A 14,037-nucleotide genomic window follows, 5' to 3' on the forward strand; every position below is an offset into this window, starting at 1 on the left:
TAAATAAATAAATAAATAAATAAATAAATAAATAAATAAATAAGAATTAAATAAATAAATAAGAATTAAATAAAATAATTCTTTTAATAAAAAGGAGGTGGGGAGAGGTTAGGAGAGAAGGAAGGACAAGGAAGCAGGAGAAAGGGAGAGGAAAAGAAGGGGAAAGCAAAGAAGAAAAAGGAGCAGGGAGAGAATGAGGAAGGAATGGAAAGAAAGAAAGGAGAAGAGAAAGAAGAGGAGGAACCAGATGAGAGTAGAGGAGGTGGGAGAAGAGGGAAGAGAGGAAAGACAAAGGGGGCAAGCAGAGAATGGGCAAGATGAAAGGAGGAGGGGATAGGAAGAGAGGATGGAGTAGAAGACAAAAGGCAAAGAAGAGATGGAGGAGTGGGAAGTAAGAGTGAGAAAGAGAAGAGAAGGTGAAGGAGGGCAAGAGAGGGGTGAAGAGGAATATGGGAGGGATTAAGGGAATGGATTGGGAGGAGGGGGAGAAGAGGGAAGAGGAGTAAGTGCAAAGACATAAGGGGAAGGTTTGTGTCTGAGGACCTCTCCTGTCCTTGCAGGTTAAACCCCAGAGGCCCCATGGAGTTCCCTGGCCTGGGGGCCCTGGGGACCTCAGATCCACTGCCCCAGTTTGTGGATCCAGCCCTGGTGTCCTCAACACCAGAGTCAGGGGTCTTCTTTCCCTCTGGGCCTGAGGGCTTGGATGCAGCTGCTTCCTCCACTGCCCAGAGCACAGCCACTGCTGCAGCTGCTGCACTGGCCTACTACAGGGACGCTGAGGCCTACAGACATTCCCCAGGTAACTCCGCTGGGTGGCTGCTATTAGCTGAATGCTATTGGGGTTGCCATGGAGATCCATAGGTCAGAATCTTGCTGAGAGATCATCTTGGAAATGTCTGAAAGCTTTTCACATGGATGAGCTGACCACTTTCCCTAGTTAAGCCCATACCTGGAAATGCAATGTTTCTCAACCTACCATATTGGGGCAGCCATACTAAGAAGCATTGAAGTATGTGGTGATTCCCCTAGTTGTCAAGTGATCTGTGAGACTCCAAGCCCCAACAATCATCCTAAAAGGCCACTCGGAAGTGGCTGTAAGTTATTGCAGATGCCAGAGTGGCTAGCAGGGCTTAGAATCCAGCAGTAGTCAGCACCTGTTCTGGCAAAAAGTTGGAAATTTGGCCATGTTGGGACTGCTGGGTCATTGTACCCTGAAAGCAGGATAACTTAAACTGATCTCTCTTCTTTCCTCCTTCCTTCCCCTACCTGCTTCCTAAGTCTTTCAGGTGTACCCATTACTCAACTGTATGGAAGGGATCCCAGGAGGCTCACCCTATGCTGGCTGGGCCTACGGCAAGACAGGGCTCTACCCGGCCTCAGCTGTGTGCCCCACTCGTGAAGACTCTCCTCCCCAAGCCCCGGAAGATCCAGATGGGAAAGGAAGCACCAGCTTCCTGGAGACCCTGAAGACAGAGCGACTGAGTCCAGACCTCTTGACCCTGGGGCCTGCACTACCTTCATCACTCTCTGTTCCCAGCAGTGCCTATGGGGCCCCTGAGTTTTCCAGTACCTTCTTTTCTCCCACTGGGAGCCCCCTCAATTCAGCAGCCTATTCCTCCCCCAAGCTTCGTGGAACCCTGCCCCTGCCTCCATGTGGTGAGGGTCTCAAACAGGGACAGGGAGATTGAGGTTTGGTGCGGGGTAGCTGAAGGCAAAATTGCACTGACTCGGGCTCTCTTTTCCTTGTTTACCTCACCAGAGGCCAGGGAATGCGTGAACTGCGGAGCAACAGCCACTCCACTGTGGCGGAGAGACAGGACGGGCCACTACCTGTGCAATGCCTGTGGCCTCTATCACAAGATGAATGGGCAGAACAGGCCTCTCATCCGGCCCAAGAAGCGCCTGGTAAGACCACAGGCCTTGCTTCACCTTTTATAGGAACCACTGTCCTCATCCTGCCTGGAAACCTGTCTGGCAGTGGATAGGAACTCCCACCCTTTCTTCATATAAGGACTTCTGCCCTACCCTAGATGAAAACCAAGCTCTGTACAGGCACTCTTGTCCTCAACCCACCCTTACAGGCTTCGCACAGAACCTGTCCTCAAACCACACAGAAACCTTTGTCCTCACCCTGATTACATCCTTGGCTTCATACTGGAATCGCCCTGGGCACCTTCCCCCAGATGTGCTGATTAATTGGACCAAGGAGCTGCCTAGACATCAGGAATTTTTTTTTCACTCCCCAAGTGATTCCAGTATGTGGCCAAAATTGAAATCCATTGATGTAGTCCCCTGCAGAGTACAAAGCAAAATGAAAACTCCTCCTAGAAAAAAAAAGTTTACATAAAGTTTTTGATGAAAAAAAGAAAAGAAAGAAAGAAACAGAAGCCCTATCCTCACCCTGTCTGCAATCCTCAGTCACTCTGCAGATGCCTGTCTGCACCCTGCACAGGAACGCCTGCCTTGGACATGGGGCTCGCCTCTTGGGTTCTCCTGATGGGCCCTGTGAGCCCCTTATTCCCACTTCCACTCCCCAGGGCATTATCTCACATCATTTCATCCCACAGATTGTCAGCAAGCGGGCAGGCACTCAGTGCACCAACTGTCAGACGACCACTACAACGCTGTGGCGGAGAAATGCCAGCGGGGACCCTGTGTGCAATGCCTGTGGCCTCTACTACAAGCTGCACCAGGTGACGCGCTGCCCCGTGCAGCCTCTTCTCCGCCTTCCCTGTCCTCCTGTCCTGCCGCCCCTACTTCGCTCTGCCTGTGCTCCACTCTGAACCCTCTCTTCCCTCATAACCCTTCTCCTCTTCCCTCTCACCTTTACTTCCTCACTGTTTCCCTCTCTCCTTCCCCTTCCCTGTCATCTCTCTCCTGTTTGTTATTCTCCTCCCTCCCTCCTTCTTCCTTCCTCTTCTTCACACTCCCTCCTTTGTCCTCTCTTCTGCTCCTTCTTCCCCGCCGCAGGCATCAAGTACCTTCCTGTTCCCTGCTCTAGACCTTGGGCAACTCCTGGCAGCCCTCGTGGCCTCCCAACTTTGGGATTCCTTAGGACAGTATCTGTGCTACCCCCAGGACATGTCCCCCTAGACCTGGGACCAATTCCCTATCCTTAGGGAAATAGGATGGAGAGAGTACCCCTGATCTTGAGACAAAGACAAGCAAAGGACCGGAGTTGGGAAATACCCCTCTCCTCCCTTTTGGCAGGTGAACCGACCGCTGACCATGCGGAAGGATGGCATTCAGACTCGAAATCGCAAGGCATCTGGAAAAGGAAAAAAGAAACGGGGGTCAAGTCTGGGAGGTACAGGAGCAGCAGAAGGGTCAGCTGGAGGCTTCATGGTAGTGGCTGGGGGAAGGAGCAGTGGGAATTGTGGGGAGGGGGCCTCAGGCTTGACATTGGGTCCCCCAAGTACTGCCCATCTCTACCAAGGCCTAGGTCCTGTGGTGCTGTCGGGGCCTGTCAGCCACCTTGTGCCTTTCCCAGGACCCTTGCTGGGTTCACCCACAGGTTCCTTCCCCCCAGGCCCTGTGCCTCCCACCACTAGCACTACCGTGGTGGCTCCACTCAGCTCATGAGGGCATGGAGCACAGCCTCAGGGGGGAAGGGAGCCCCCTCCTCATGCAGGCAGCAGTCTGCAGAATACAACCTTCTGGATCCCAGACATCTTCTGGTTTGGACCTTTAAAGCTTTTGTAAAATAAAACTACCAAAGTCCTAAAATTGGAGGTGTGTGACTGAATAAACAGCAGTGTCAGGTAGGGTATGTGGCAGTGTCTCTGGGCCTTTGATGACAGTGCATGGCTGCGTATGTCCACATGAGGCTGGCCCAGGTGGCATACATGGGCCTTCACGAGTGTTACAATGTGGAACTGCATTCAAGTGGCTCCCTTTGTCTTCGTGACACAGCGTGTGACTGGCTGACTGCGGGGGTGAGGTGATGTGAGATGGCGTGTGAACCACTGGGTGACCGAGGAGAGCATGGGGAAGTGCGCGTGCCACAGCAGCGATGAGGAAGGTGGGCCTTTTTGGTGTGGTTGGGCCTGACTCTGGGTGATCTGGACAGCATAGGCACTGGGCATAGATGTGATTAAGAAATATTTTTGAAATGTTGAACAAGCTCTGTATATGATGGCATGTGACCATGATGGCATGTGTCAGGATGTCCTTGCGAGTCTGATAATGGCAGTTATCCTCTGCAAGTCTCTGTGCATGTGTGGGAAGCCTGTGTGCACATCATCTGGCATGTGCCACATCACAGGGTCTCTGAGCAGCTGACAATGGGAGCAGCACTGTGTATGTTTGTGGAGACATCAACATATAGTTTCAGGCAGTGTAAGTTAGAGACCTCCTTCCAAGTGATAAAAGACATGTTCAGAATAGGAAAGTGGGTTGGGAGGGCTAGAATGGTAGCTGGCAAGGTCAGAAGGCCAGTGCCAGGGCTTGGGGCTGTCCACAGAGCTTCCTGTCAGTCACCTGCTCTCTCTCTCTCTCTCAGCTAAGCTCGGCCTACAGCCCTCTGGGGGGGGGAAGACAAGCAGGGGGGTCAATTAGTACAAAATGGCCTTTGGAGGTGGTAGTTGGACCCTAGTACATGGAGGAGCTCTGCATGTTACCAAATCCTTGCAAAGCACTCGTACTCACTCAGGTGTGCTGTCCCCATAAAGTGCATGCTACACTTCAGTTTACCAGACACTGACATAGGAGCATACTCTGAAGCAGGTGACATCCCAAGGCAGACAGGTGAAGTGGCTCGCTAGAGGCCACAAAGGTGGTGTCAAGGGCAGTCAGGATCCAGAGTTCACGCACTTCTGCCTCTATACTACCCCACATCAGGCAGTGCCTTTTGTGGAGTCAGCAATGGGCCCGTTTCCTGGGTCAGCAAGGGCTAGGAGTCTTAGTTCCTTTAGTTCATCAATATCTGGGGAAAAATGCTCTGAGGAAAGTATATCCATACTTCCTTTACTAGTTAAAGGTGAAGCTCAGAACTGATAAGTAACTTAACACACAGTTTAGAGCATAGATTCTGGACCTGATGACCCCCGGGGCGAATGAGTGCTACTTGCGCTTAATTGAGCTGTATCTTTTTATGGCTTCTCCCCTCAGCCCCAGAGGTGGGGTGCAGGGGGTCCCGTAGATCCTGAATGCATTATAGGTAAGCAGCCATCCTCCACAGAACACCCCATCAGCTGGTCACCATGCCAATGCCACAGAGTACTCTACTGCAGAACCACAGTAGCTGATGCTTATTGCAGGGAATGTCCAGAAGGGCCCTGACTCTGGAAAAGCCACGTGCCTTGCCTTCCCATAGCAGCTCAGCCCTCATACCTGCCAAAGCCCCTGTGCTTGTCTTGAACAGAAATGCCTCTCAGAACCTGTTCTGGACATGTGCCTGGCCTTACTCAGGAGCCCCAGCCTCACCCCTACAAAAACAGCTGCCCTAGCTTGGACCAGGAGGCTAGCTCTAAAACTTGAAAGGAACTCTTTATCTAATTACCAGCGGAAACCAATGCTGATCCTGGATGGGAACACCAGCCTCTGTCCTCCCCTCCTCCCCCAGTTCAAGAACCCCCTTAGTCCAGTTAGGAATTTCTGCACTCACACTAACGAAGTCACTGCACTGCCCCCTGAAAGGAATGCCTCTACAGGAGCCCACTTCTCTCTACAGGAATCCTGTCTTGACTTTAGACAAAAACAACTGTCCTTATACTGTTGTAGCCTTGCCCTTCAGGTGGCATTTAAAAAGTTATTTATTTAATTTTATTTATTATTATTTAAATTTTGCAATAGAGTTCAGATACTCATGAGAGAGAGATAGAAAGAGAGAGAAGAGAGAGAGAGAGAAAGCAAGCCACCAGGTCCAGGATTCAAACCACAGTTGGCCATGCGGGAGTCCAGTGCCCTAACCATGATACCACCTGTTGGCCCAGCAGGTTGCATTTTAAAAACTCCTCACTCACAATAAATCTAGGGGTTTTTTTTGAGAGTTTTTTGTTTGTTTGTTTGTTTTTTCTTTTTTGGCTATAAGGCATGTGTGCTCCGCAGAGAGACAGAAAGTGAGAAATCACCCCCCGCCCCCAGGGGGCAATGGCCATGCTGCGATCCCTTCTCCTCCATTCTCCTCTTGGGATCTTGGGCATGCACGCACATGTGCCTGGCATGAGTTTAAGCCACTAGGTCTGGGACTCGAACCATGGTCGAATACATGGAAGTCCAGCGATGTAGCCATTACGCTATCTCCTGGTCCCCAATAAACCTAGTTCTGAGTCATGGACCTGGCTCTCTACAGAAATCCCTGTCCTCATCCTCTTCAGGAACTTGAATGCATGTGGAAGCCCTTGCCTTCATTGTTAGCAATGACACCTTGTTCCACAATACCTGACCTCACGCCTTACGCTAGAGAGTTCACAGCAGCCTGAGTCAGCTCTTTTTTTTTTTTTTGCTTGTGATAGGGCATGTATGCTTACCAAAGAGAGGCAGTCAACACCCCCTCCATTAATCTCAGTATTTGGGGCATGTATGCACATGCTCCTGGCATGTGATTTAAGCCACTGGGTCTGGGACTCAAATCATGAAGTTGGCCATGTGAGATCCAACTGCCCTAATCACCACAAAACCAGCTGGCCCCATGAGCCAACTCTTTTATTTATTTATTTATTTATTTTAAAGAACCATCTTGCTTTTAATCAAATTCCAGAATAAAGGTACAGCTTTGAAAAATGTTGTCCCAGCAGAAGATGTAAGGGTCTGCGTATAAAAAAAAAAAAAGTATTTCTAGAAATAACAAAGGAGCCAAATATAATCCTGGCATTTCTTTCTGCTTCCCCTCGGTGCCGCTCCGTACCCAGAGCCTGGAGGCTACTTCATCCAGTTGACTTTGGGAATGTCATAATGCTCTGTCAGAGTATCCAAGTGTCTGTTGAAGTCCTCTACTCTCTGCTTGTGGGTTTTGAATGCTTTCTTCAGGATCCTTTCTATTTGCTGCTTCTCCTGCATCTTCTCGAAGGCCGCCTGGGCTGTGGTCCACTTGTCCAGGCCGCACAGCTTCTCCTTTTTCTTTTTGCTCGTCCCCATCACTTCTAGGAGTTTTGTCTTCCCTTTGTCCTTTTTCTTCTTCCATTTGGTCATGCCGAGCTCTGTGACACCTTTTAGCTTCAGGGGCCCCTTTTGGACCTGTCCGTAGTCCGCCGTGATGCCTGTGCCTAGTTTACCAAGTAGCCCCCATGAACCAACTCTTAACATGAAACTTAGTCTTGAACTTGTATAGAAAACTCTTTCCTGACTTCATGGCAGGGACACCTGTCCTTACTCTCTACTCTAAGCCCTGACTTCATCCTATACATTCATGGACCGTCTCACCTGGTATAGGGCTTGCTGCCCACTGTATGGGTGCCATTTGCTAATGCTGGACAAGGCTCCCTATCCTCCCTGTCCTCACCATGCTCTAGTGCCCTGACCCTCTGCAGGAAGCCTGGTCCTAAAACTGGGCTAAAACCTCAGACTGGACTCTCTGTAGAAAACCTTTCTCTCCCTCTCTTTTTTTTTTTCCATAAATATTTTATTTTATTTATTGATTTTTTTTGGAGAGGTTTTTTTGCTATAGGGTGCCTGCGCTCACCAGAAAGCCAGAAAGAGAGGCAGAGAGACAGACAGAAAGCTAGAAATGCCACGCCGCAATCCCTTCTCTTCCATTTTCCATTCGGGTTCTTGGGCATGCATACACATGCATCCAGTGTGAGTTTAAGCCACAGGGTCCAGGACTCAAACTATAGTTGGCTATATAAGAGTTCAGCGACATAGCCATTATGCTAACTGTTGGTCCCCATAAATATTTTATTTTTTAAAGTTTTTTTATTATCATCATAATCTTCTTTATATTACATTGGATTACATATAACTTTACAGTGTATTACATTGCTTTTTCAAAAGAGAATGCCATGCATGTCAGTCAGTACAGAGACATTAATCTCCTCGCTTCAACATTCAATATCTTTTCTATGTTTTCCCCAATCGTTATTATTATTCTAAATATTTTTTAAGTCAATCACTGTTTCTCATTTTGCTTGTAAAAATACTTTGCCCATCATGAAATACTTCTCAGACCAATCCAGTTGAGAATACTATACATGTCATCAACAATTTAAAATTCCATTTTCTTTTATACATTCAATCACATGATTTAGCTTACAAAATGAATATTCCAACATGTGAACATTCTCTCTTTTTTAAAAAGAATTATTTAATTTAATTTATTCATTTAGAAAAATTTTGACCAGCAAGAGAGAGAATGAGAAAGCAAGTCATTAGGTCTGGGACTTGAACCATGGTCGGCCATGTGGGAGTCCAGTGCCCTTAACCACCACACCACCTGCCGACCCCGAGGAACCTCTGTTCTGACCTTATTGAACAACCCATAATCTGAATCACCACGAACACCTGTCTGAAATCCACACTAGAATCCCTGGTCTAATCCCTAATGAGATGACCTATCTGTCCATCTCCAGGAACCTAGCTCTGATCATGTCCAGAAATACCTGAGTGTGTTGTGATCCTTTAGCCTGAACATCTACAGAAAACCACTCTCTGGCCTCAGGAACACCTAATCTTAATCTGTACCAAAAATAATGCCTTTTTGTGCCCATCCGTCTCTACAATGTCTCCAATCCTTATATTTTCCTCCAAATCTGCCTAATCAGATAGAATAGATAGAATCATTGTCCATAACCTAAACAAGCAACACTAACTTGACCCTATAAAGAAACTCCTACCTCTAAACAGTAAAATTAGAACCCCTGTCCCACTTCAGAAAGAATTCTCAGGGGACCAGCAGTTAGCATAATGGCTATGTTGCTGGACTCCCATGTAGTCGACCACGGTTCTTCGAGTCCTGGACCTGTGGCTTAACTCATGCCAGGCGCATGTACCTGTGTGCCCAAGATCCTGAGAGGAGAATGGAGGAGAAGGGATTGTGGCGTGGCCATCTCCCCTGGGGGTGATTTCTTGCTTTCTGCCTCTCTGTCACTCTCTGTCTGGCGAGCACACATGCCCTATGGCAAAAACCTCTCACAAAAATCAATCAATCAATCAATCAATCAATCAATCAATCTCAGGCCAGCTCCCATAGTGCAGTGGTTTAGCACAGTGCAGAGGAAGCCAGATCCCATGTGGCTGACTAGGGTTCAAGTCTCAGCCCAGGCAGCTTGAAAAACATGCAGGGTGCATGTACATATACACACACCCCTAGGATCTTGACAGGATGGAGAATTAGAGGATAAAGAATTGGGTGGTAGGACCAGCAGTTAGCGTAATGGCTATGTTGCTGGATTCCCATGTAATCGACTGCGGTTCGCGTCCCGGATCCAGTGGCTTAAAACTCATGCCAGGCGTGTGTGTGTGCATGCCCAAGATCCCGAGAGGAGAGCAGAGGAGAAGGGATTGCAGTGTGGCCATCCCCCCTGGGGGGTGATTTCTCGTTTTGTCTCTCTCTCTCTCTCTCTGTCTGTCTGGTGAGAGCACATACCCTATAGCAAAAACCTCTCTAAAAAAAAGAATTGTGTGGTGACCTGACTCCAATGGGGGTATATTTTCTTTCACACACATGTGTGCATCCTCTGGAATAAAAAATAATTCGCTATAGCAGCACTGTCTAATAGAAAAATAATATAATGTGTAATTTTAAATTTTCATGTAGCCACATTAACAAGAGACAAAAGAGGGGCCAGCAAGTGGTGTGGTGGTTGGGGCATTGGACTCCTACTTAGTTGACCACGGTTCAAGTCCCAGATCTGGCGACTTGTTTTCTCATTTTCTTTTCTCTCTCTCTCTCTCTCTCTGGTGAGTACACATGTCCTAGAGCAACTTAAAAAAAATAATGGGCCAGCAGATGGCCTAATGGTTATGGTGCTGGACTCCCATGTAGCTGACTGTGGTTTGAGTCCCGGACCCAGTGGCTGAAACTCACACCAGGCACTGTGTGTGTGTGCCCAAAATCCCAAGAGGAGAACAGAGGAGAAGGAATTGTGGTGTGGCCATCCCACCTGAGAGGTGATTTCTCACTTTTTGTCTCTATCTCTGTCTCTCTGAAGAGCACACATGCTCTATAGCAAAAACCTCTTAAAAAAAATAGTAATTCTTGGGCCAGCAGGTGGTGTGGTAGATAAGGGCGCTGGACTCCCACATGGCCAATCACGGTTCAAGTCTCGAACCTGGTGGCTTGCTTTCTCACTTTTCCTCTCTCTCTTACTCTCTCTGTCTGTGTCTTTCTGGCCAAATTAAAAAATAAAATGAATGAATAAATAAAATTAAATAAATAATTCTTAAAAAATAGTAATTCTTAAAAAAAGACAAAAGAAACCACTAAATTAATTTTAATATATTAATATAATACTATTGCACTTTACTCAACATGTCCAAATATTGTTGTTTTAACATGTATTCAATATAAAAACTGAGATATTTTAATTTTTTAATACTAAGTGTTTGAGTCTGGCATGCTTTGTACACTTAAAGGACATCTCTAGTTAGACTAGCCACTTTCCAAAGGCAATGACCACATGTGGCAAGTGGCTAACATACTTGGCACCACAACGCCTCATCTGTAGAATCCTTCAGCAGACACTACAAGAGGCTCATAGAAATCTGTTCCCATTCTTCCTGAATTAATTTTTTTACAACCCTCTTTGCAGTAAGATTTGGATATGTAACAAGACTTTTGACCAATAGAGTGGGCAGAAATAATAAAATACCACTACCAGGCCTGGCCCATAATTTCTCATGTGGGCTTGCCCTGTGGCACAGCAGTTAAGGGAGCTAGACCCCACATGGCTGACTACCATTTAAATGTGGCCCTGAAAAACAACCCAGGCATATGTGTGCATGCCCCAAATCCTGAAAAAATGGAGAAATGGAGGAAAAAGGATTGGGACTTGACCACACCCCATTGGAGGGTTCTCTTTCTCTCCCCCTCGCTTGTAATCCTCCACTCTCTTTCTCCATCTACTAACTGAACTATGAGAACTCCCAGGACCTAGAGAAGAGCAGAGTCACAAAATGGAAGTTGCCTGGGTTCATGAATGACCAGCATTTAGCATTAAATATTCAGATTGGATTTTTTTTTTTTTTTTTGCTAGAGAGCACGCATGCCATATGAAACAGAGAGAAAAAGTGAGAAAGCACTTCGCTGCTATGGAGCATGGTCACACTGCAATCCCTTCTCCTCTATCTTTCCCTCCTTTTGGGATTTTGGGCCCATGTGTTTCTCAAGTCACCAGGTCTGGGACTCAATCTGCAATCGGCCCTGTGGGATCCAATCACCTTAATCACCATGCCATGGGCTGGTCCCATTTTGGATCTTGTATGAGCAAGAAAGAAACATTTATTTGTTAAGCCCCTGAGCTTCTGGGTTCATTATAGCAGCTAGTACAATTTAGCCTACTGGCCTGAATCCAGACATAAACAGATGGTCATACTGTCCATCTGAACACAAGCTCTGAATCTGTACAGTAACATGTGCTGACCTGGTACTGGACCATCTGATCTCTTTGTAGGAACTTTTCATTCTCAAGGCTAAGAAGCCCCATGCTGAATTTGTACAGGAACCTCTAGTTTATAGTTCTCTAGAAACTACTGTCTTATCCTGTATAGAAACTCCTTAGTGGTTAGGGAGCTAGATCCCATGTGGCCTACCATAGAGTCCCAGCCCCATAGACTGAAAAACATGGCAGGCACATGTGCATGCATGCCTCAAATCCTGACAGGATGGAGAAATGAAGAAGGGATTGCAGTGTGATTATGCCCCATTGGGGTAGTAGTGTATCTTCCCTTCCGGTGAGCACACAGCCCTCTGGAAACTAAAAATAAAATTAAAAACAGAATCCTCTGCTTGAATTAGTAAGGAACAAGATTATGGAATATATAAGGAATCCTTGTCCTAACTCTGTCCAGGAACATTTGTTTGACACGGTAGAGGAACACTAGAAGTGACCTTGCCCTGTCCATGAATCCTTGTCCTTACACTTTACACAAAAGAGACACCCATCCTTGGGGCCAGCAGGTGGCATGGTGGTGAAGGCACTGGACTCCCACATGGCCAACTACGAGTGAAATCCTGGACCTGGCAACTTGCTTTCTCACTCTGTCTGGTCAAATAATAATAATATATAAAATTAAATTCATAATTCAAAAAGAGAGAGAGAGAGAGAAAGACCCCTCCTCAGAAATTATGGAATTCCTGCCTTCATCCTGTAAAAAAATCCCAGACATTTAAAGGAAACCAAGGATTGATACTCCGTGGCAGTGATCAGCAAACTATAGCCTTCAGGCCAAACCCAGACTGCACAGCTTTTACATTTTTTTTTTTTTAGCTTTTACATTTTTATAAGATTAACCAAAACAAGAAGGAAATGAATTTTCGATAGAGACCATATGTGGCCTGCAAAGCCTAAAATATGCACTATTGGCTCTTTTCTTTTCTTCTTTTTTATTTTTTTTTTGGAGAGGTTTTCGCTATACGGCTTTTGCGCGTGCCCGACATACAGAAAGACAGAAAGTGAGAAATCACCCCCCATGGGGGGATGGCCATGCTGCAATCCCTTCTCCTCCATTCTCCTCTTGGGATCTTGGGCACGCACGAGCACGCACACGCACACGCACCTGGTGTGAGTTTAAGCCACCGTGTCCAGGACTCGAACCGTGGTCGACTACATGGGAGTCCAGCAACATAGCCATTGTGCTAACTGCTGGTCCCACCATTGGCTCTTTATAAAGTTTGGTGACCCCTGCTGTACATGAACCTCTTGTGATTGTATAGAAGAATGAGTTTTGGCTCTAGAGAATATTCTCTACTCTCTTACTTTACAGGCATTACAATCCCACAATGTTCGTCAGTGTATACTACTGTATGTGCTTTCTTTGGTTTAAAGGTCTTAGGCCTATGATCCTCTTGCACTCAGATAATACATGTTCAAGTATGGAAAGAATGGAAGGGAAGAAGAGGCTGGAACTGGTATCTTCAAGAGAGTCAGAGGGCCTGGTGATTGGGTGGGGGGGCTGTCAATCTATTAGTCAGCCGATGCTAAACCTCAGACCGCTTATCTCTCAGGCCCCAGCCTACAACCCAGTAGGAAATGGTGGAGAATGAGAGAGGGAGATTAGGAGGACAAACTGGCCTCCTGTGGGCCTGATATTTAGACTTTTGGACACAGGGTGGGAGTTGCAGGGAGTGGGCACAGAGACTCCCCAGGTCCACACAATTTCTATTATAACTTGGGAGCAAAAGTTACCTGGTGGAACAGGCAGATGGGGAGAGCTGCCACCCATTAGAAATTCCCCTCCCAGAATCCATTCTGGCCCTAGGCACTACTATTATCACAATTTCCCAAATGAGCAAACTGAGCACAGCAAACTGAGCATGGGTTGTTCAGTAAGTTGCCCAAAGTCACATGGCTAAGTCCTGTAACCTCAGTTTCCTTATCCATAAAGCAGCTTTAATAATGGGGACTACCTCATAGTACTGTGGCTTACAATGCCTGTCCCATAACACTAGCTATCATCACCATTTATTTGTCCCTACTAGAATTCCTTCCATGTGACCACCCATTTTTGCGGCAGAGTATTAATAGGTAATGTTCGGTGAGTGCTTCCTGTATACCGCGATCGAGAATAATACTTCTGAGAAAATTCTCACTTTAATCATCACCACTCCAATTCTGGCCGCGACCAGCCATCTCCAGCACCATCAACCACGCACTCCACCCAGACTCCAGCTTGCCCGCGCTACGTCATGACGGCGCGCTGCGCGGGCAACCACGCGAGGAAAAAAGACGCCCCTTTCTAACACCCTTGCTTTCTTGCTTGGTCTCGATTCACCGCACTGCACCGCACAGTTGGCACAGGTCCAGAGGGGTCCTAAGGTGACTAAACAGGGTCTAAGCGACAGCAGCCATGGCCAAAGGGCTAATGACCAACAGCGGCGGTAACTGACAGGAGAGCTTGAGCCAGGAACAGCCTTGAACAACCGGCCAGTGCTTTACGCAG

General features: G+C 47.2%; 1 protein-coding gene and 1 pseudogene across 2 annotated transcripts in view; one reads left to right on the forward strand and one right to left on the reverse strand.

Moving 5' to 3' along the window:
- LOC102487728 (erythroid transcription factor) overlaps positions 1-14,037 on the forward strand; it is a 67,167-nt gene that overhangs the window by 3,429 nt on the left and 49,701 nt on the right. The window contains exons 2-6 of one of the 2 annotated variants that reach the window (XM_014585609.2): positions 561-799; positions 1,279-1,656; positions 1,760-1,905; positions 2,568-2,693; positions 3,211-3,719. In XM_014585609.2, coding sequence (XP_014441095.1) covers positions 580-799; positions 1,279-1,656; positions 1,760-1,905; positions 2,568-2,693; positions 3,211-3,582 — 1,242 coding nt within the window. In that variant the 5' untranslated portion in view covers positions 561-579 and the 3' untranslated portion in view covers positions 3,583-3,719. Of the gene's footprint in view, positions 1-560; positions 800-1,278; positions 1,657-1,759; positions 1,906-2,567; positions 2,694-3,210; positions 3,720-14,037 lie in introns of those variants that run through there. The other variant, XM_027769641.1, reaches the window with a different exon arrangement.
- On the reverse strand, positions 6,862-7,245 carry LOC102491640 (protein FAM32A pseudogene; annotated as a pseudogene).

Source organism: Tupaia chinensis, unplaced genomic scaffold (assembly GCF_000334495.1).
Source record: "Tupaia chinensis unplaced genomic scaffold, TupChi_1.0 Scaffold150028_1, whole genome shotgun sequence".
In the NCBI taxonomy this organism is placed as follows: Eukaryota; Metazoa; Chordata; class Mammalia; order Scandentia; family Tupaiidae; genus Tupaia; species Tupaia belangeri.